At 36.0% G+C, this 21,722-nt stretch overlaps 1 protein-coding gene across 4 annotated transcripts; it reads left to right on the top strand.

Moving 5' to 3' along the window:
- The first annotated feature begins 276 nt into the window (after positions 1–276).
- On the top strand, positions 277–21,722 carry LOC136030193 (elongator complex protein 5-like). Of its 4 annotated transcripts, none has more exons than XM_065708947.1 (6): positions 277–409; positions 12,138–12,252; positions 15,398–15,685; positions 17,265–17,434; positions 20,513–20,679; positions 21,491–21,722. In XM_065708947.1, exons 2-6 carry the CDS (start codon positions 12,168–12,170, stop codon positions 21,591–21,593), a joined length of 813 nt encoding a protein of 270 aa, XP_065565019.1. In that variant the 5' UTR covers positions 277–409; positions 12,138–12,167; the 3' UTR covers positions 21,594–21,722. The 4 variants fall into 4 exon arrangements, with proteins under 4 accessions (XP_065565019.1, XP_065565018.1, XP_065565021.1 ...); XM_065708946.1 differs by having other exon boundaries at positions 333–423; XM_065708949.1 differs by having other exon boundaries at positions 333–423; positions 15,398–15,502.

Genomic DNA, 21,722 nt, shown 5'->3' on the forward strand with positions numbered 1-21,722 from the left:
CTTCTTTGCCTGGGATGGACATTTTCAAAATAAATATCTTATCTTGTATGAGAATGTCAAGGGTAGAATTACAAGGGTAGATGGGCTAGTTGCATCACCGAAAGAGTCAAATACACATGTTTACCCACCTCCAAACATTAGTTCTTCTCATAACTTCTGTTAGGTTTTATTTTTATTTTCAAACCATATCATAGCACCATGAATGCACTATTGCTAATGTTTTCGGCTGTAAAAAAAACATCCATCGTTTTCTTTCCCTTCCCAGTGTTTGAAATACTTGGGTCGACTTTATTAGCGGAAAACAATTTGAAATCTGCCTCATTAGATGGCAGGAAAGACGTTAATAAACAAATTTAAACTCTCGAAACATGATAAAGCGTACTGGTTGGATTTAAATCTTTTCTTTAAGGTAGCAATCTTTCTGTGAGTATTGTTGATTCTTTGAATGCCGTAGAGTTTCTTCAATTTTTTTAGACAACTCAGTAAAAAAGCAAGTATAATTTCTTGGGTTTTGGAGCGAAATAAAAATCTTTGTGTTATAAAAACTAAACCTTGCAAATTATCCCATATCTTTTACTTAAATGAAGTGCAAGAAATTTATTTTAACTTCACTACTTTGATCAGTCTGAATTTAGGAGATTTCAAAGATCTGTAAATATATTTCCTGAATTTAGGCCTAGAAAAAACTCATTAATATTGTTCAAAATTCTACACAAGTAGCCTACAGAAATTGCATCTTCAAAACTAAAACCAGAGAAAAAGAGTGAAAATTTGGTCAACACATCCTCAGTCCTTCCTAAGACTACACTTTTCTTCTCTTAAAACTAAGTTTACAATATATCTTCAGTATAAAAAGTAGGCTATCAACATACCAAGTAATTTGCTCCACACTTTCATTGTCACATTCACTCTTATCAGCTTTCTAATGTATAATTAGAGTTTTCCTGAAATTGCTAGGTACTTCCTCTTTTTCAGAAATCATATTCATATTCTTCAGTAACTTATTTCTAACCTCATATTAACCATATTTAAGAAACTGATTTACCACACTATCAGTAGATTCTTGTTGTTTTTTAATCCTTTTGGTACTGTCACCAATTCTTCTTTACAAAATAAATCTTCCTTCACATTCAAATTGCAAACTTTTTTTATTCTTCTCTACATCTTTTCCTGTAACTCTATCAAGGTTAAGTGCATTCTCAAATGTTCTACCCTTCTCTCTTTAACTCTTTCCATATCAACAATTGTTGCCTTGTTCCTATTTTTAACTTGAACCAGTCCAAATTGACTATTCCCTCTCAACTTATTAACATGCCAGTGCTATATTTTGCTATTATGTAGTCTGGCTGCACCTTCCAGATCTTCAGCAGTTTTACCCATTACCTCCACTTCACCCCTCCTTAGCACATATTAAAATGTTTCCTTCACTTTCTTTGCATTCCTCTTATTTTCCTATGGTCTATATCTCAAATAATTCTTGTACAAGCCTCACCTCTCTATTAAACATGAGCATTTTCACTAATATTCCTTGTGGCATTCGTAGTAATCACACATAACATGTTTTGATTCAGTTTAATACACTCCTCAATATTCTCTAAAAAGTATCATCATACTAAGTAATTTGCTATATACTTTCACTGTCACATTCACTCTTATCAGCTTTTTTATAGAGGGGTATAATCAGAATTTTCTGAGATCACTAGGTACTTCTTCTTTTTCAGAAATTATATTCATCATCTTCAGTTACTTATTTCTAACCTCATATCAACCATATTTAAGAAACTCACTTACCACACTATTCTTCTCTACATCTTTTCCTGCAACTCTACCAAGGTAAAGTGCATTTTCAAAATATTCTACCCTTCTCTCTTTGACCCTTCCCTTATCACTAATTGTTGCTCTATTCCTATCTTTAACTCAGACAAGTCTGAATCAACTAGCCCCTCTTAGTTTATTAACTTGCCAGTGCTATATTTTACTATTATGCAGTCTGGTTGTACCTTCCAGATATTTGGCAGTTTTATCCATGACCTCAACTTTACACCTCCTTAGCAGATATTTTAATGCTTTCTCTTCTTTCTTTACATTACTTTTATTTTCATATGGTCTATCAGTCAAACAATTCCTGTAAAAGCCTCTCCTCTCTATTAAACATAAAGTATTTTCACTAATATTCCTTGCAGCATTCCTAACTTTCTTTCTTAAGACACCTTCAGCAACTTCACAAACTATTTTACTTAAATTGTTCTACCTATCTTCTACATTGTCAAATTTTAAACTCTGCTGTTTAATATTCAACTGTTCCTGGGAAGTTTCTCTAAAATTCTCATCCTGGAATCTACCAATGTCATAGCCTCCTGGAAGGTAGTTACACTTCCTAAAGTTCAGCTTTAAATTAATGCTAGAAACTACTAGATAGTGATCTTTACTTTTAACATCATTAACAGCACTTCTATATACCCTAATATCTTGTACTGATTCTGCTACTCTTCAATTTCAATAAAATAATTAATAACATTAGCTGTCTGACTGTTTTATGGCCAAATTAGTTATAAAAAAATTTAAACATCATAACTGCAACAGTCTCAAACCATTACTGTTTTCTTTTCCAAAACCAAATTCTATCAGGCTAGGATACCATCTATCCCTATTTCTACCAACCTGGGCATTATTTCTGCATGAAATTATCTCTACTGTTTGTTCCTGTAGCTGTAAGTAAAACTTATCTGAGTCACTGCTATCTGTCAGTTGGTTCTACAGAGGCCTATACTAATATGGCTGATACCCTGCACTTTTTAGTCATAAAATGAGCAACTGGTATTCTATTATTAATACCTTTTCAACTTTAGCAAAACTTCAAATCTTCTCTATTCAAAATGATCCCTACTCCATGTCTATGCACCTCATCCTTCCTGCATGAGTAAATAAATCCTGTAGCCCCTAATTTCATGCTCCCCAATCCTGACATATTAGTTTCTGAACTCCTAATTAATCCAGTCTGAAGTTTCTGGATTCTTCAGTCAAAATATTGGTATGATGATTGTTTTTTAACATGGTAACATTTCATGTTGTAGTTTCCATATTCTTTTAATCATTGAAATTATTTTGGCCTCAGGAAAAACAGTGGTCCCAGAACCAATGTAGGAGGGCAACTAACAAGCCTTGTCAACTCTAAATGATATGCTTAAGATGGCTTAGTACCAGACAGCAAGAAGTCCCTGGGACCTCCAGTTGAATGGTGGCTTTGTATAATCCTGGGTCCAGAATGGTCACAAAATGGTTTTATGCACTTCCACTGTTGAGGTGTTCTTTAAGGATTCCATGATATGCTTAAGCTGGCTTAGTACCAGACAGCAAGAAGTCTCTGGGACCTCCAGTTGAATGGTGGCCTTGTATAATCCTTGGTCCAGAATGGTCACAAAATGGTTTTCTGCACTTCCACTGTTGAGGTGTTGTTTAAGGATTCCATGTCTTGTGATCACTCCTTGAAGAAGAGAATTTTTATAGACTACACTAACTTCAAGTCAACAGTAAACAACAGCAACATCTTTACAAATTTATTAAAAAAATGTCTTGTGTATGTTTATCTTGAGTTATCAGAAGAAAAACCAACCAATTGTGCACCAAACCACGCTCTGGATCATGCTGTGATGGTTTTTGTGGATGGCAAAGACCTCCCTTCACAAGAGTGCAGACGCTTTGGTGTTGTAATTTCTGTTAGCATTAAAATTTATTCAAATGGACAATGTAGAGAACACCCCCCCCCAAAAAAAGTCCCCCCCAGACCCTACCCCAAATACTGCCAAAAAAGTCAATGTTACCAAGTGGGCTTAAATTAAATCTCTCCAGTACTCTCTAGTCATGATGGTTTTTTGCTTGACCTTAGCACAGCCTTAACCCCAATTTGCATAAATCCCATATAAAAGCTTTGTCCAGGCTCAGAGTATGTAACCCAACCATTCACAGTTCATGAACTAAATAATGCAATACAAAACATTAGGGCTAAATCTAATAGTAGCTGCAGCAACATACACCCTACACGGATAAAGGATCTTACCCCTTCTTATAAACAGGAACTTCTAAATTTCTATAATCATGCATGGGCTACTTCCACATTCCCCAATGTTTGGAAATATTCGTCCCTCCTACCAAATTTAAAGCAAAATAAACCCAAATATGATCTTACTGGTCGATAATGATTACTCCTGTGCTGGGAAAATTAATGGAGAAAATGATTTATAACTGACTCCTTTGGTTTGTTGAGAAGAATAATATGGTACCTCATACTGAAACTGGTTTAAGAAAACACCACTCCTCAACATATGCTTTTATCTTGTTAACAAATGCCATAAATGAATCTCAATCAAAAAATAATGTCCCAGTTGTTGCATTCCTAGATTTTGAAGGGGTATATGACAATGTTAACCACCAGGTCCTTTTAGCCAAACTTGCAAATCTTGGATTACCCCCAAAGTTAGTATTCTTCATAAAATGTTTCATTGAAAATCGAAATTTCATTGTTTGCGTAGGTTCAGCCTTCTCACCCAAAACTACAATAACCAAAGGTCTTCCACAGGGTGCAGTCCTGAGCTGCCTCATCTTCTTTTTATTTCTCTGGGACTTTACAGTATGCTGGCGATCTGGTATTATGCTATTTTGCAACACCTTTGGAGTTGCAAAAGTCACTTTTCCTATTTGAAAAAATTCTCAAAAGTCTGATTTACCCATTGCACCTACCAAGTCAGAAATCATTCAGTTTGACCATAAGGCAAAAAATTTTAATGCAAAACAAACACTAAATGGCATAATCATTCCAGAGGATAATAACAAAATCACTAGGCCTTATACTTGACCAAAAACTTAGTTTCCAGAATAATAATAAATCAGAATAATAAGAAGATTACTATCCATACCCTGGGGTTGTAATGAGAAATTCTTACTCCTATGTTGTAGATCACATGTAAGACCCAGATGCAAAACAAAATCAAACAGCACAAAATGATATAATCCATCTCACATTGGTCTTAAGAAACCAAAAAGTACTAAGTTTTTGCTTACTGTGGGTGGATTATCAGCAACAAATGAAAGCCAAACATTTCTTCTAATAAACTATCTAACAAAAATTGAAGCTAATAGCTCATATACCCGGCATAACTAGCTAAGAAATCCATCCATGTATAGAGGCATTGCAAATGAATTTGCCAGTACCCTGAAGAAACTCCCAGTGCCAGCTAAGTCTACTGCACCTACATCCCCCGCGCCCCCATGGAGTTGGTCAATCCCCATAATAAACACTAATTTCACAAAGTAGAATAAAGAACTTACCCTCATTACTTTCATCCAGAAAAATATTGCTGAATTTAATAAACTTACAGATAAAAATCATTTTCAAATTTTTCTCGATGTTTCCAAACTGAGTGGCTCAGATGGGGCCAGAAGGTGGCAAGTCGAGCTTTTCTCCCACCTCTTAATATTGGAATGGGTGAGAGACTGTATGATAATTTATCTATAATGTCTACAGAGTTAAATGCCATAACTCTGGCATTAGAGCATCTCATGAATAATCAACCTTTGATTCCTAATTTACAAAATATTACAGTTTATTCTGACTCTTTGTCAAGCCTAGAGCTGCTGTATTCAGCTTCTCAGTATAAGATGGATTTTCTCAGTATATTGTCTTAGCATTATTGGTACTCTTGCTTCAAGAGGCATAAGAACATACCTTCATTATGTTTCAATCCACTCAGGTATGATTGCTAACCAGCAGGCAGACGAAATTGTAAAAAATACTCTAAATATTGACCACCCAAGCAGGAGAACAATCCCCATTAGAGACGTCTAGTGCAGAGGATTATCAGAGGGAATGCTAAATAAGGATAAACCAAATTTATCTCCCTTCCCCAATAAGCACCTTTCTAAAAATTTATCATAAGTTTTGGTCTGGCTCAAATGGGCTAAATTCTCTATTCTGACTCTTTGTCAAGCCTAGAGCTGCTGTATTCAGCTTCTCAGTATAAGATGGATATCGATTCATTTTATTGTCTTAGCATTATTGATACTCTTGCTTCAAGAGGCATAGCAGGAGAGAACAATCCCCATTAGAGACATCTATCACTGAGATTATCAGAGGTAATGTTAAATAAGAATAAACCAAATTTATCTCCCTTCCCCAATAAGCACCTTTCTAAAATTCATCACAGATTTCGGTCTGGCTCAAATTTTTGTATCAATTTCCTAATTCAAGTGGCTCACTTCCCTCATCTCCTCTTTGCAGACATTGAAAAAAAAAATTGACTGTTGCCTTTTGAGTGTAATGTGCTGATGTCTGCACACTATACCCTGCAACTTAAACTGTTAAAGTGCTTCAAACACCACAAAATGTCATCATCAGCTATGAGTCTTGCAGAACATAACAACACACAGAGCACAGAACTCAATGTATATCCTCTGATACTCAAACTGATAGAATACAAAGCTTTACTGTAAGATATCTAAGTGGATCCAAGAAAAAAAAAGGAGCAATGCTACCCCACTGCGACGACGTTTGAATTGTCAGTTTTTCAGCCACATCGCCAAAGCCTGTACTAGTCAACCTAAATGTGGTGGTGCCCATGTTGCTACCAGAATTTCACCATGACCAAACACGACTGTGAAATATGCACTATGTCCTGATGGCAGAAACACGCACCCGAGCTATAGTATAAACTGTCTGGTCAAGGACGCACTGAAGAACGTTGTTTCTTAAAGGAGATCAATAGCCTCCTTATGAACAGTATTTTGATCTTTTATCGCAAAATTTATGGGCACAATGCTGGAAAAATGGATTATGTCGCTGAAATGAGCAACAAATATGATCCTGTATGCCTTCAAAAGCACCTTTTAATATTGTAACATTACGGGTTGCTTCAGATTCATGCTGAGAAAGAACTTTTTTTCTATGAAGCGACACAATTTTATTTTCGGGGTAGGTCCTTGAAAGAAACAGCTTTTATTGGTAGTAAAGTTTCGGTTTTTCAAAAGTTGAGTTGCAAATGTTATATCACCGCCGAGGTACCAGACGCTAATGGATTTATCCTTGTAAATGTTTATCTCCTTATAAGGACATAAGAACCTTTATAAGAACAAAGGTTCTTGTACAAAACTATCGTGACTTCTGAACAAACTTGAGGATTGGTGTATAGTCGCAGGCTAATTACAATACGATATATCTGTTATTGTCCCTTGCAAACTTGCAGAAATATTTATGTCCAGTATACCAGACGATCTAGTCATCTGTTCCTAAGACAGTTCATGCACTTACATCCATAGTTCCAGAAGTTTCACTAACATTGACCACATACTCTTCAACTCATTACCTTGTGGATCCTATTTACGTTGATTCTGTGCATAACATGAGTGACCACCTTGGTTTGCGATTCAAAGTGCCATATTTAAAGATTGTTAGATCAAGAACCAGCAAGTTGTACACTGAAACTGAATGGAAAAAAATAATAGAGATCTGTATCAGGCCGATTGTTATGAAGTTCTACAGAAGATCAAGGTTCCACTTTATTTACTGAAGCATGGGTCGTCTGACACCCTAGGATTGAATTTGTATTGTTGTGAGATAAGCCACGCCATGAAATTGGCGCAGTCGACAGCCATTCCTGAAGTCCTTATTTGATTAGGGACTCGCAAGCTGGGTCGGAATAAAAATCCTCACGTGAAAGATGCAAAAATCAAAGTTTTGGTACTAAGTATAGCGTCAATGGAACAGGCCTCGTTCTTGTCCCGTCTTTGCTTCATTTTGACCATCATAATGCATCATAATACTTCATAACGTATAATCAAGCAGTTGACAGATTAAAGATTGTGCAAGCTTGGGAGGTATTTGTGCAAGCTCTTTATTCGCCTAATGATATGTGGAAGTCTGTTAAGCAGAATAAGATGTATCAACAGTCAGATAACTTTCCCAAAGATAAGTGGGTTGAGCATTACAAATCTGTTTTTAAGCCAAAAAACGTAGTTCTGGAAGATAAGTGGTGGCCTGAGCTTGAAAAAAGTCTAAAGTTCCTAATGACAAAAAAATTATTTTGTTGTGTAGCATATTACTTGGAAGCTGAAGGCTGGTAAAGTGGCCGGCATTGATGGAATTGTTAGCGAACACCTTCATAATGCATCGTCACTACTCCTTGAGTCCATCACCTTGCTCCTTCAGATGCTTAATGATTCGGGAACTAATTTTTTTTTGTAATTGTGTTTTTTCAAACATTTTGGAAGAAGCAACAAACCTGAAGTTGTGCCCTAGTTACCGCCTCATTACAGTTTCGGGAGCTTTAAGTAATGTTTTAGAACGCATACTACTTTCTGAAATGGTGTTTAAATGTAACGTTGGAAAATGCCAGTTCGGATTTCGCATAAGAATGAGTTGTGTATTTGTGCACTGGCTAGTGAATAAAATCATAGTTAAAGCTCACGCTCGGAACCTGCCTTTATTTCATGTAGTGTCGATATCTCCGCCGCATTTGATTCGGTTGTGTTTTCTCAGCTCTTTTTAACTCTTCCGGGCCAAGGAGTTAACTCTTATATAGTAGCCCTCTTGTCACATTGTTTGTGTTACACTGTTGGATGGAAGTTTATCGTTGCCAATGCGCCTTTTAAAAGGTGTAAGACAGGGACCGGTTCTGAGTTCTCTGCTTTTAATAGTCGGATTCACATTACTGCACAGAAAATAGCCAGAGAATTTGTATTTGATTTTTTTTTTTTACCTGAGCCTTATATGCTATGCTGATGATTTATTCAGGATAAGCAGCAATGTGCACACGCTTCAAGGAATCTCGAGTTACTTGTAGAGAGGTACAAATCTGTTGGGGTATCGTTCATGCTGCTAAGGCTGAATTCCTCATTTACGAGCCGTTCCGTATGTGAAGCCTACATAGTAGTGTGGTTATAAGTGCTGACGGCCACGCTGCACGTTCAAATCATTCTCTGAAGTGTTTTTGGCGTAAAATTTACAACTAATACACTGAAATTCAGTCTAAATAGAAAATTTTTGTCGCGAGTTTATTCAGCAGTTGCTTTACCAGTTATTTATTATGTTTGCCATTGTGGAATGGGCTATTTATTACAGAGGTAATAAAGATTAGGTCATATTTTTTCAAGTACCTGAAGTTTCTACTCCATCTCGATCTTTACACCAGAAATACATAATATTACACAATATTTTAATTCAGCTGCCTGAAGTTGAAGATCATGCTTGCACAAAAGCTCTGATTGGTATTTCTGATTGTGTATATATGTACTTTACCCACAGTCCCGTTTACTGAATGTTCGATTTTTCGCGTTTTGTGTATATGTTAATAAGAAGTTTTCTTCTTAGTTTTTCCTTTCTTATTTGCTTTTTTCTTGTTGTTACTCCAACTATTTCTTTTGTTATATGCTGGGCTACAAATAAGGCTCATTCATTGAAACATTTTGTATAGTTCAGAGTTTTCAGAGTTCAGAGTTTTATTCACCAATAAATACGAAATGGAAATACAATACTCTTATTCCCCCTCAAAAGGCTCCATGGTCAGGGATACAAGGGAGATACAAAAAAAATACAAGATAAGCAACAACCAAAAAAGAGAATAATAGCCAAATATCGTATAAGATGGAAAAGAGAACATACTTGGCCTGGGAGTCAAAGCGCAGAGAAGACAACCATACACCATGAACAAACACTCAGGGGACATCAACTCCTCAGAGGAAAAGGAAAAAGAAACAAAAAGCAAACAAATACAAAATGCTATTCTATTTGGGTGTTTACTAAATGAACCTTAAGAATTCTTTTAAAAGTCCCAAACGAGTAGCATCTCTGCACTGAAGAAGGTAGTGAATTCCAGACCTGTTGACAAGCAATGAGTGGATTGAAATTTGATTGAATACTAGGGATAGGCAGAATGCAGATATTATATGCCGAGCGAAGGCTATATGGAGCTGAATAGGAAATAAACACCGGAATTTTTTGAAGAGATTTTCGAAGATTGCCGTGAAGCTGATGAAAGACAAAAGAAGCACAAGGAATAATGTAAATACACTGTAGACTTAAGAGCAGTGTTGGTGAGGAACGGGAGTCTCCATAACCAGACGCCATGCTTTATTATACACGACAGAAAGCGACCGCAGTGTAGACAGAAAAGTAGACCTCCATACAATGGGGCAATAAGAAACATGACTGGACAAGGCAGAAAAAAAGAACCTTCAGAACAGGTCCAGGAAATGTGTGTCAAGTTTTCGAATGATACCCAAACTCCGTGAGACTTTAACTCTAATCATGGCTATATGGTTTCTAAACGAAAGGTTCTCATCTAGCAGGATACCAAGAAACTGAACCACCCAATTCTCTGATCTACACAAGGAGCCTTGTGACACCTGAAAATGTGTCAGCTGAGGGAAAGCTATACTAATTCGAGAAAAAATAAGAAAATGTGACTTATCAACATTCAAGGCCAAGTAATTCGCTTTAAACCATGAAATAACTCTCTCGAATATTGCCTAAAGGTTAGACTTGTTATCACATTACGTCTTCTCAAGAGTCCCAAGAGTGGTGTCATCAGCAAAAGCAACTAGAGAATCATCATTAGAAGCAGTATTGGAACACGATCGAGCGTCAGGATGACAAAGCTTGCAGCATGCCAGAGGCCTGGTGTATTTTACCGCCGAAATCAGATCATTAAAATAAATCAGAAATAAAATGAGGCCAAGAACAGATCCCTGAGGGACGCCATAATATACTTCAGAAGAGCTTCGAAAAAGAGGATCAATTGAAATAAGCCTATCAGAAAGATATGAATCAAACCAAGAAAAAGCGTTTGGTCTTATACCAATATGCGAGAGTTTCCAAAGAAGAATCTGATGAGTCAAGGAATCAAAAGCTTTACGAACATCCAAAAATAATTCTGCTGGGATATGACCAGAATCTATTGCCGAGTGAATGAAATTCAAGAATGCTACGCAAGCATGCTCTGTAGAGTGATTCGCTCAGAATTCAAACTGGCAATAGTAAAATAATAATAGTAAATAAGCAGTAAAAGAGAAATATTACCGTTTAAGATCGCTTAAAACATAGCTCCTGGTAGTGCTTGTCACCCCCCCCCCCCACAAGAAATGTCCTGGCGAGGCTCATGATTTCTGTCTTGCCTTTTCCAGCTCTGAGCAAGTAGGCGTGAGAATGTAATTTTTTATGTTATTTAGAAAGACACTGTCGCTGTACGAGGGTGACTATTAACTCCCCCCCCCCTTAGCACCAAAAATTAAAAGTGTGGATCAAAAACATGCGCATGAATCAAGAGGGGTTATATATAAATTTCCACCTCTCTTCCCTACCCAAAAACTGATTCTATATATATTTGAGGGTACATGGTGACTATGTGACTTTTGAGCAACGAAGGGGCACCCAAGCAGCATTACTTGCTTTGCGGTGGGGAAGCTCAATATATAGTTTTTTGATAGTTTTAAATCGATTGACAATTTCAGAGTTCTCTTTTGGTAGCAATTCTTTGGGGCAAAATAGTAGTTCGGTGCCACAAAATGACAGAAAATTTTACTTTCCCCTGGCATAATCTTTTTGGTTACTTAAAAATGGCCATATAATTCTTATTTTTTATTTGAATAAGGCATTTCCCGATCTTCTAGGACCAACAGTTCGACGCGATTATTATTGAAAAAAAATAAGTAAAACAAAAAAGAAGAAGAAAACACCCTTCCTTGATCTTTCTTCTGGAAAAAAAATACACAATTTCTCATTTTGTAGAAAAGAGCTTGAAATCTCTAGGATAGGGGTCTCTGATATACTGAATCTAATGGTGTTATTTTCTTTAAGATTACTTGCCCTTTAGGGGTGCTTCCCTTGTAGGCTCGTAGCCTTTGACGGGTAACGTTAAACTTACTGAACTCTACGTATTTGGAAAGGCCATAAAAAGTTATTTCTTTTGTTTTATTAATTGTTAAAAGCTGAATAAGCTACTCTACTTCCTCTTTCAGTCAGTCTTATTTTGTTAATAATATCAAGTTCAGTCTGAAAAAAATTTGAAGCGCTACACACTTTGTTGGCGTATTTATAACATCAAAACCTCATATCAGATTTTGTTTACTAGCAACATCTGTTTTCTTTGCAGATCTGTCTATATTACCAGCCTTAATCAGATATGGAAAAAGTTGTTACTAGAAAAAAGCCATCACTACTGAAAAATTGTCTTACATTTTCAGTTTCTAAGCTGTATGCTTTATCAGGTAAGCATAATAGATTGAAGTAAATATCACTACAAACGGTCAGTGTTGGTATCAAATGACTAAGCGACGCTTTGCTTTACTTTAATGCAATTAGATGGATAGCTGTTTTAGCTATTTATAAAATATTTGAGAATCCACGTCACATATCTACATGGGACTTTTTTTTTGGGGGGGGCTGCATTTTTTTTTCTGTAAATATCAGAGAAATTCCTATCCGAATTGTAAAAACTCCAAATCTCAAATTCACAGATCTCCTAATTCATTCTCCATGATTTAGCCTAACATTGCAGTACTTAATATGATGGTAAATTGTAAACCCAGTGGTAGATACAGTAAAAAGGTATATGGTTTCTCTTAAGTATTGATTTGGTGGTAAATCAGATGCGCTTAACATAATCTTGACATAACCTTAACATCCTTGAAAATCTATGATTTGTTCATAAGCCGAAAATTCAAAGGATCTGCTTTCGTGAACCCTTACATTCAGTGATTCTGAGTGTGAGAAGCACTAACTATAAAGAAGAAAGTGTACTTGCTAATTGAATAAACTATAGCAGGTTCTCACGAATTGATGTGCCAATTAATGCTTCAGGCAAATTATCCATTCTATGAAGACAGCCTGCAGACACTAAGGCTTCAGAAGCTGCCTGAAAGGCTCCACCATTTTACGATGCGTTTTGAAAAAAAAAAAATGCCTATGCTCTGATGCACATTGCAAAATTTTACGGATTTTTCAAAAACCGTCGACCAGTCGACCAAAAACACGTAGTGACGGCTTCTTCACTTTGCCATATCTTTTTCTTTGTCGTCCACCCCGAAGAGGCATCGAAACGGTACGTATCGTCTTCTGTACTGTGTGAAGAACTACAATGGTGAACTTCTTGAAAATACTGTATAAAGTTTTGATAATTCATTTTTATATTTATTCATTTTATTGTGTTTTATTTTCTTGTCGTGTGACGTCCGCTGTTAGGTGTGTGCTATTATGGGAATAAAAATATTCTTTTGAAGTTCTCTTCCTGCTTTATAATCTTTCTGCTAAAAAGTTGGTGGCGAGAAGAAGCGCTGAAGGGACCACGGAACCGTTTCCCCTTCCAACAATATAGATAAATAACTTTCTTCCTTCTGAGAGGGCGTGCTGGAGGAAAGTTCCCATTTTATGCCTCCAATAGTGTAGACTGAAAATAAATTTGTGTTTCCGATTTTAACAAGAAGCTACCAGCCTACCTTTCTGCTATTAGAGGGAATCTGGCCCAAATTTTGCCCCAAATCATATGAATTAAAATTTCTAGCATGATTCCAGTTTTGACGTCAGGCAATATGCCCACCTTCTCTGCTAAAATAAGAACGCAGACACGTACGCAGGAATTTTTTTCGGGGGGGGGGGGCAAAACCTTCGAAACAGCAGATATAAAGTAGCACTTTTTTTATTTAGTAACTAAATAAATGCAAAAAGCACGTATATCGGAAAATACAGATTAACTTTAATATGTAGTATTGTAGCGGATGGGGGGAAGAAGACTGAAGCCTCAAAAGTACGTTTTAGGCTCAGGTTATGTTCATAGCGATTTAGAACCATTGATTAATCTATTATATCCCACTGAAAGGGAAATTTTAGGGTTATTAGTGCAATATGGGTGCTGTGAGGGGGTAGTTCTTCTATTGCGAAAACGTCGATTTTAATGAAAAATGATAGTTTCCAAAATTGATCCATTAAAAGCTGTACTTTATCCTGAAAAGGGGTGATAAACGCCCTAATATCAAGAACAATTCTATTTTGTTGTGGAAAGCAAACTCTCTTTACGAAAAACAAAAAAACAGTACAATCGCTAATTACTTCAAAGAGGGTAAGAAGTTAGACAGAAAATGGGTTAACAATTGGGCAGTGACTTGACCGGATAATGGCATGCTGTAAAATCCCCAAAAAAGGCTTGACACATGTATCTAGATGCTTAATAAATATCCTATCTTTGCCAAAAATCCCAAGAAATCATTAGGAAGTTAAACATTTCACAAAATTCCGGGTGAAGGGGGCCGAAGGCCCCCCCCCCTTGCGTACGTGCCTGATCAGACGAATAGGTCATTTCCATAATTTGGAGCTTAATAATTTTGGAGCACCCCTCCTGAAAAGGGGTGATAAACGCCCTAATATCAAGAACAATTCTATTTTGTTGTGGAAAGCAAACTCTCTTTACGAAAAACAAAAAAACAGTACAATCGCTAATTACTTCAAAGAGGGTAAGAAGTTAGACAGAAAATGGGTTAACAATTGGGCAGTGACTTGACCGGATAATGGCATGCTGTAAAATCCCCAAAAAAGGCTTGACACATGTATCTAGATGCTTAATAAATATCCTATCTTTGCCAAAAATCCCAAGAAATCATTAGGAAGTTAAACATTTCACAAAATTCCGGGTGAAGGGGGCCGAAGGCCCCCCCCCCCTTGCGTACGTGCCTGATCAGACGAATAGGTCATTTCCATAATTTGGAGCTTATGCCCTGGGCTTGCGCGTGTATATGTCCCCTCGACCCTCCTATTGATGAGTATTTACTGTGCCTTTGGAGCATTTCTAGTGGAACTGCTATTTTGAATTTTCATCATGGGAGACGATGGGATGGCCTGGGACAAGCAAGCACGGGCACTCCCACAAATAAAAAATTATTATAAACTTGTTTTGCTGATAATATTTCAACAGAAGAAAACTATCCTTCTTAAGTTTTGTGATCAAGTAAAGCCAAAAATTTCCCATTCAGTTACTTTGAGTATGATGGTATTAAGTTAATGATGAAGAAAAAATATTCCATAAGTGTATTTAAAAAAAGTATTGCAATACACTAAACATTTGTCTTCTTTGCTAGGAAACAAATATTAGTACTTAATGGTGGATGGTTTTGCAGAAGCTTATTCCTTGCAATGATAGGCTACGAGCTGGATGTACTGTATATGGCTATTGACTTTGCAGCACCAGCTGATGGTATGTGAAAAGTCACTTGATAGTTCTCTTTTTATTTATTCTGAAAAACTTGCCACCATTTGCTGCGCAATCTTATAACTTCAAACTGTTATTACTACATAACTTACTTTTTACAGGGATGTGTTTTGATTTTGGACAGCTGCACTAATTATACTGATTCGATTTTTCAGGGCTTGAGAAAGAGTTGGTTGTACTGTTTATTCAAGAAACTTCGAAAGGCGCAAAAAAGTCTATTCTCATTACTTGCGATTGTAATATAAACCTGCAGAAGACTTGTAAGCAAAGGATTTCTTCGATTAACATAATTAATGCTTTTATTCCCCCATTCGAGTCTCACTTGAAAACAATAATGCAAGATGTAGAAGAAAGAACATTGGTAATTTTTGACTCTTTAACTACTCTGATTATGTCTTATGGAAATGAGAAAGTGATGTCTCTTCTCCAAGTATTATTAAAAGGTAACAACTTTCTTTTTCGTGCTTCTGTTGGTAGTTGGGTTCGACTTATTTTGTCACTGAGTTAAAATCTGGCCAAAAAATTGGCATCAGCAGAAATCGGTTCAGCGTATCGGTTTACTCAGCTTTGTAACAATGATGACCGGCTATTTTAGATATTAAGTAAATAACGAATAAAGAGAAGGAAGAAATAATATGCTCAGAATAATTGTATTGGAAATTGGAATTTGTTTAATTAACTAACTTTGAGCAGGAGTTTTGAAAGTCGAAGGCAGGGCTTTCAGAGATTTTAAGCTTGCTCGTCTGATTTCTGTGCAAGCATGGGTTCTTCTTCAAGGGTCGTGCGAGTGCACAGACGAAGGAGAGGGGGGGGGGGGTACCTAAAAATAGGGATGGGTCCAGGAATTTTTGAGTGAGGAGGAGAAATTTTTTTCCTCAAGATTTTAGAATTTATTTTTTTTCTAAATCGAATAAAATGCAAACTTTACTTATAAATTAATCGTAGAAAACAATAAAAATTATGATATTAGATATTAGCTTCTGAATAAAGACGCAAAATTTTTACAAATTTACGCCTGCTAAATTCTTCCCTCACAGATTTTGTACTTTAAAAGTTGTCATACGGGTAAAAGAACTGTTAAAAGAACTCATCCAAACCGAAAAGTCTTTTAAGTGAGACATTTTCAGGTTACTTTGTTTCAGGGATCCCCTTTCTCCAATGAAAGAAGGCATAGTAGCCTGATTGCTGATAAATTTGGCTTTGTGAATTTGTGATTGCCTTATAAGAAGACAAATAAAAAATGTAAGCATTTTAGTGAGCTGTGTCAGAATAACGCCAACAAATAACACCAAATAAACTTAAATTCTATTTGCTGCAAGCTCCCAAGAATACTTTAAGATACGATTCTAACCAACTATATCTTACTGCTCAAAAAGGTTCTATTCTACGATTAGGTTAAAAAAAAGCAAAAATGTCATGTTTAAAGGTGATATGATTATGTTGACAGCGTTAATGACACAGTGTTTTGTTTCAAGCATCTGAGATTGCTCAACGCGGGACAAAGTCGTGATTACCAAGCCCCAATTTTCACATATCAAAGTTGGTAAAATATATGCCCTTTAGCCTTTAGTCAGCTTTTCCGTGTTAATAGTGCCCTCTACTCATATGATACTAGCAATGCCGACAATTTCGTGGTTGAGTATAAAGACGCCACATGCGCCAGCGTCACTATCCGTTATTGAGTTCCGGAAATTTGGAATAATATTCCGACTGGCATTCTCCGGGGGGGGGGGGCTGAGGACATCGGTTTATTCAAAAATAGATTAAAGAATTATTTTTTCATGAAGACACGTAGTTTATTAAATTTTTTTTCTATGAAAAAGATTTTTTTATGGTTGGTAGTCGAAGGATTGCAGTTGTTTTTTATCAGGCGCTTTGTTACCTTCACTTTACGGTTGTTATAAGTGATGTTTATTGTAGTTTGCCATTAGATAAGTCAGTCAGTCAGTTACCGTAGATTGAGTTTTGACAGCGAAGAAGAAAACATAAATTATTATATTTTTTTCTTTTTTACTCTTTCAGCGAAAGCGATGATCGTTGGTTTAGTCCATCCTGAATGTCATACAGCTGAATTTGTGTCTGAATTGATGTATATTAGCGACTGTAGTGTCATCAGTAAAAAAAGACTTAATTCAAATTCCAACTGGATCCAAATTCGGTGGAAAAAACCCAGCGGCAAGGTTACTGTACAGGTTAGTTTGAATCTGTTTTGGGCTTTCAATTTTTCTTTAGTTGTTCTTATTTGATTTATTTCTTTAAATAAAAAACAACCCGTCAAAATTTGTATGGATAGTAACGAGTATTAAAGTAATTCATTAAGTGCTTAAATATCTAGGTTTTTGATTTACGCGTTACGTCAGACTGATAAGATAGTACTTAGAACTGGCTTTATATTACCCAACGAGAGGCCGTAAAGTAACTGAAAGAACTCTATAGCCTCTTACTAAATGTTGGAAAAAAACACAGGTTAAGAGACAAAAAAATATTTTTTTGTACGGGTAAGATTTTGAATATGATGCTAACTTGCAAACAGTTAACGAAATATCCTATAGTAAGCCAATTTTAAGTTTTTCCTCTAGTGCCTAACAGAATTCTTTACTGACGGCAAAAGTCAATGTTTAATATCTGTACAGGCAGAATACAAATTGATAACCTCGTACAGCAAAATCCTGTTAGACCAGATCATGAACCGGTTGGCCAAGAAAATGTTAGCAATTACGCAGAGACCATAGTTTCTGATGATAACAAATCAATTTTGACTTCGAAAAAGAGTTCTAAGTAAAGAGATTAGTCCTAAGGATATTAGAAGGAAAAATTAAAATCTGATAGAAAGATTGTTTATGACAGAGAACAATTATAGTGAATGGAAAAGTTCTTACAAAAGAGGATGTACTATAGGACTTTCACTCCATTAATGTGGGAATAAAGTATTTCAACGCCAAAAAAGAGGAAAATTATAGTAGGGCACAATCCGAAAGTAAGTATGTTATCGTGCTTACCATCTGAACAGGAATGTTCAAAGAAATGATTCTTACGCTATATCACTCAGCATACTCCATTTACTATCCACCAACAAGCAGCCAGCATGCTCTTAAGCAGGCGACTCTGCCTTTCACACCTTGGCCATACTTGGTGCGAATCAATGAAGTAACCTAGAGTTCGTTCCAGCACGGCCAAAAAGTATACAACTATGGCTGCGTTTTTAGCTAGGACGATTTGAAGTAGCTGCTGCATTAAGTTGACGCTAGGTTTCAAAAGAATTCTAAAAAATATAATTGGTATCATCGATATTATGAGTTATAAATAAAGAATTTGAAAGAAAAACCTAGAGTAGATTTAGCACAACAGTTCCCTCTAATTGTTCCACCTAAAACGCAGCCGTAGTTACTTTTTATTTACTTTTTGCCCTTGCTGGAACGAGCCCCTAGCTACCCGCTAGGATGGAATCTATTCTAAAAATCGTACGAGTTTTATAACCAGTCGATTTTAATAGAGTACTTAGTTAAGGAAGACAAAAGGATATTCTCATTTCTAAATACAAAAGCATATTTTTCTTTGGTTTTTAGTTATATAAAATGTCTATGACCTTTATTTCAAGGTGAGCAAGGCCATAGGCCGAGCGAAAAAAAATTATACCGATAACTGGTGGCGTAGCCGAGGGGCATGTATGCTATATTCCATTTTCAGTTTTATATATAAATTGGATTTCAGTGAAATTTGATGGTTATGTTGAACTAAAGATACTACATGCATCAAGGTTGTCAAGGGCTTATCTGCAATATCTCAAAAACGCTTAGGTGTATTAAGTTGAAACTTTCAGAGAATGTGGAGGTGAACTAATTCACCTCCATGGATTATTAAACTAAATCCAAAGACACTGTGGTCATTTATGTTGTCAAAATGGTGTATCTGCAAAATTTCAAGAACGTCTAAGGGTATTAAGTCGAAACTTAAAGGGAATGTTGAGGGGGATGTCAAACTAAGTCAAAACTCTTTATGTACATCCAAGTTTTCAAAAGCGTGTATCTGCAATGTTCCAGGAACTGCAAAAGGGTTTCTAGTTGAAACTGTCAGGGGATGTTGAACATAAATTTTTTCACCTTTTATGTTCGTAGCCGATGGACGGAAATATAATAACATAGACTATTGAGGGGGGGGGGGTCCTCCTTTGCTCTTTCTAGACGAGAAATTGATCCCTGTGCGCTGTTTCCAGCTTTTCCTGCGGGGACTTATCATTTATACTTAATATTTCCTTGCCTAGCTATAAATGGAATTACCTTTCCTTTCCAACTAAAAGTAGAGTTTCAATGACAAGAAACACTTTCAAGCGTTTTATATTAGGAGCTAATTCGTCCAAGGAGCGATTTCTCTGCCCTCAGAGACCTCCCCAAGTAAATGGAAGAAAACGAAGGTCTGTTAAACAAAAGAATTTTCTTTAAATACTTGTATAAAAGGTGAAAACTTTTATTAAATTCATCAATCTTAAGCGGGAGCTCACTCCAAAAGGCAACTTGTACATGTAAAGCGTATTTGGTACAGGGAAAAAGAAGTTTCGTAACATATTTCCATAAAAAGTGACTGTTAGTTCAGGGTTAAAATTTAAATATCTAATTGCCTTGTGGCAACACTGCAACTCTTTCCAATACCATTTTTAAACGAAATCTAGTTTTTGTTTCGAATCTGCAAGATACCTAAGTTGGTTTCATTTGAGAGTTTTAAGTACTCCTGAAGTAGGGTGAACACCATAAGAAAGTTGAAGAATTTGATACTTTTCCAATGCTTCAAAATTTGTGTAAAACAACATACCAACATCAATAATTTATTTCAAATGTTTGGTTTAAAAAGCTTTTCTTCGTCTAATTTCAATATAAATTTTCCGACAGAATTTTATATAAAAAAAAAACTTCTTTTTTCGTGCATATTCTTTGTACGTAGTAGGAGTTTTTAATTGAAAATTTGAATATTAAATCTCACCCCTCTCAGCAGTTCCCTCTGAAGGAGAGATGTTAGCCTCAGCATATCATGTTCTAATCTTTCTCACGGGTTATGAACGTAAAAAACTGCTATCGTCGGGTTTCTTATATGTTGGCTTGCACCACTTTGCAGGGGACACTTCGTGTATTTTCCTCGAACTTCTAATTTTACTTACTATGGGCTATAGATAGGTCTTTATTAGATTTAAACTAAGACATGCACCCTAGACATCGTGTTTAATGCAAAACTATAATTTTGAATTGATCCAGTATAACTTAATTATGTTTATTTTCTAGGTCGAATCGTATAAGCTCGATGATTTGGCAGGTTTGGTATCATCAAACGTGATAGGAAAAGAGGAACAGAACGATGAAAATGAAATTTTGCCCTTTTCCACATTTAGACTAGCGTTATCCGAAAAGGAAGAGCTAGACAGGAAACAAGTAGTCTTACCATTTACCAAGTAAGTGAAATGACATGTATTTTAATCAACATTCGTTATTTTTGGGTATATTATGGTCAACGTACTGACGTCGGCTTAACAAAGCTTGGTGTCTATTTCAAATATTCCCCAGGGGATCATAAAAAATGGATGGTTGTTGGAAGTTGGGGAAGGGCTTTATCGATCATAAAGTTCTAATCTTAGTAGCCCTTTTAAGGGGCATACCTTATCGTACGACAGCCTTGCTCCAAATAGAATAAGATCAAAATTTCAACACAACGATTTGAATCAGAACTTTCGAAAGCTCAAAAATATGCCTCCGAGGGTGACATGATAATCACAGTGCGGAATGTACAGGCCCTAAATTATGCTAATACTCCATTTAAAACAGAGCCTTCTGAGGTTCATCATAGGCAAGGCAATAGAGTTGACTCAGAAAACAGAAATACGTCTGCTATGAATTGTTTATCCTTTCTTAGGAGCTTCGTATAATTTTGGTCAGTCCTGCTCCAATCTCCTTTGGTCAGCTGTTTCTACACTTCTTTTTTTATCATCTGGTTCAACATACAAAAGCGTATTGCATTAATATTGCGTGCATACGCATTAAAAAAAGTTGCAAGCCTGGCAATGTTACCTAGATATGTGATAACTTTGATGAAGAAGACCCTGATGAAGATCTAACATTTTGATATTTAGTATGATTTTAATTATTCTTTAATTATTAATGGCCCGAAAAAAAAGTTGTCCGTTGTCGAATTTTCGGGCTAGGTGCTTTCTGAATAACGAAGGTCAATTTGAATTTCTTCGTTAAACAGTTTTGTTTTTCTTCCAGAAAGAGCATAGAATCCCAAAAGACCAGCAGTCAGATATTCTATGAGCCTGATGCAGGTGATGACTTTGATGAAGAAGACCCTGATGAAGATCTAACATTTTGATATTTAGTATGATTTTAATTATTCTTACGTGTTTGCTGGTCATTCTCAATTCTTTTATATTTCATTTAGTCATTGACATTCAGTGTAGAAGGTAACATTCTATGAAAATTAAAAATGAGTATTTGAGTA

This window comes from Artemia franciscana, chromosome 8 (genome assembly GCF_032884065.1).
Source record: "Artemia franciscana chromosome 8, ASM3288406v1, whole genome shotgun sequence".
Classification (NCBI taxonomy): domain Eukaryota; kingdom Metazoa; phylum Arthropoda; class Branchiopoda; order Anostraca; family Artemiidae; genus Artemia; species Artemia franciscana.

Excerpts from the sequence above, each read along its gene's own strand:
- LOC136030193 (XM_065708947.1), top strand. The coding sequence starts at position 12,168 with ATGGAAAAAGTTGTTACTAGAAAAAAGCCATCACTACTGAAAAATTGT. Across the intron at positions 12,253-15,397 it reads TAAGCTGTATGCTTTATCAG|GGCTTGAGAAAGAGTTGGTT; the intron begins GTAAGCATAATA and ends TCGATTTTTCAG. Across the intron at positions 20,680-21,490 it reads GTAGTCTTACCATTTACCAA|AAAGAGCATAGAATCCCAAA; the intron begins GTAAGTGAAATG and ends TTTTTCTTCCAG.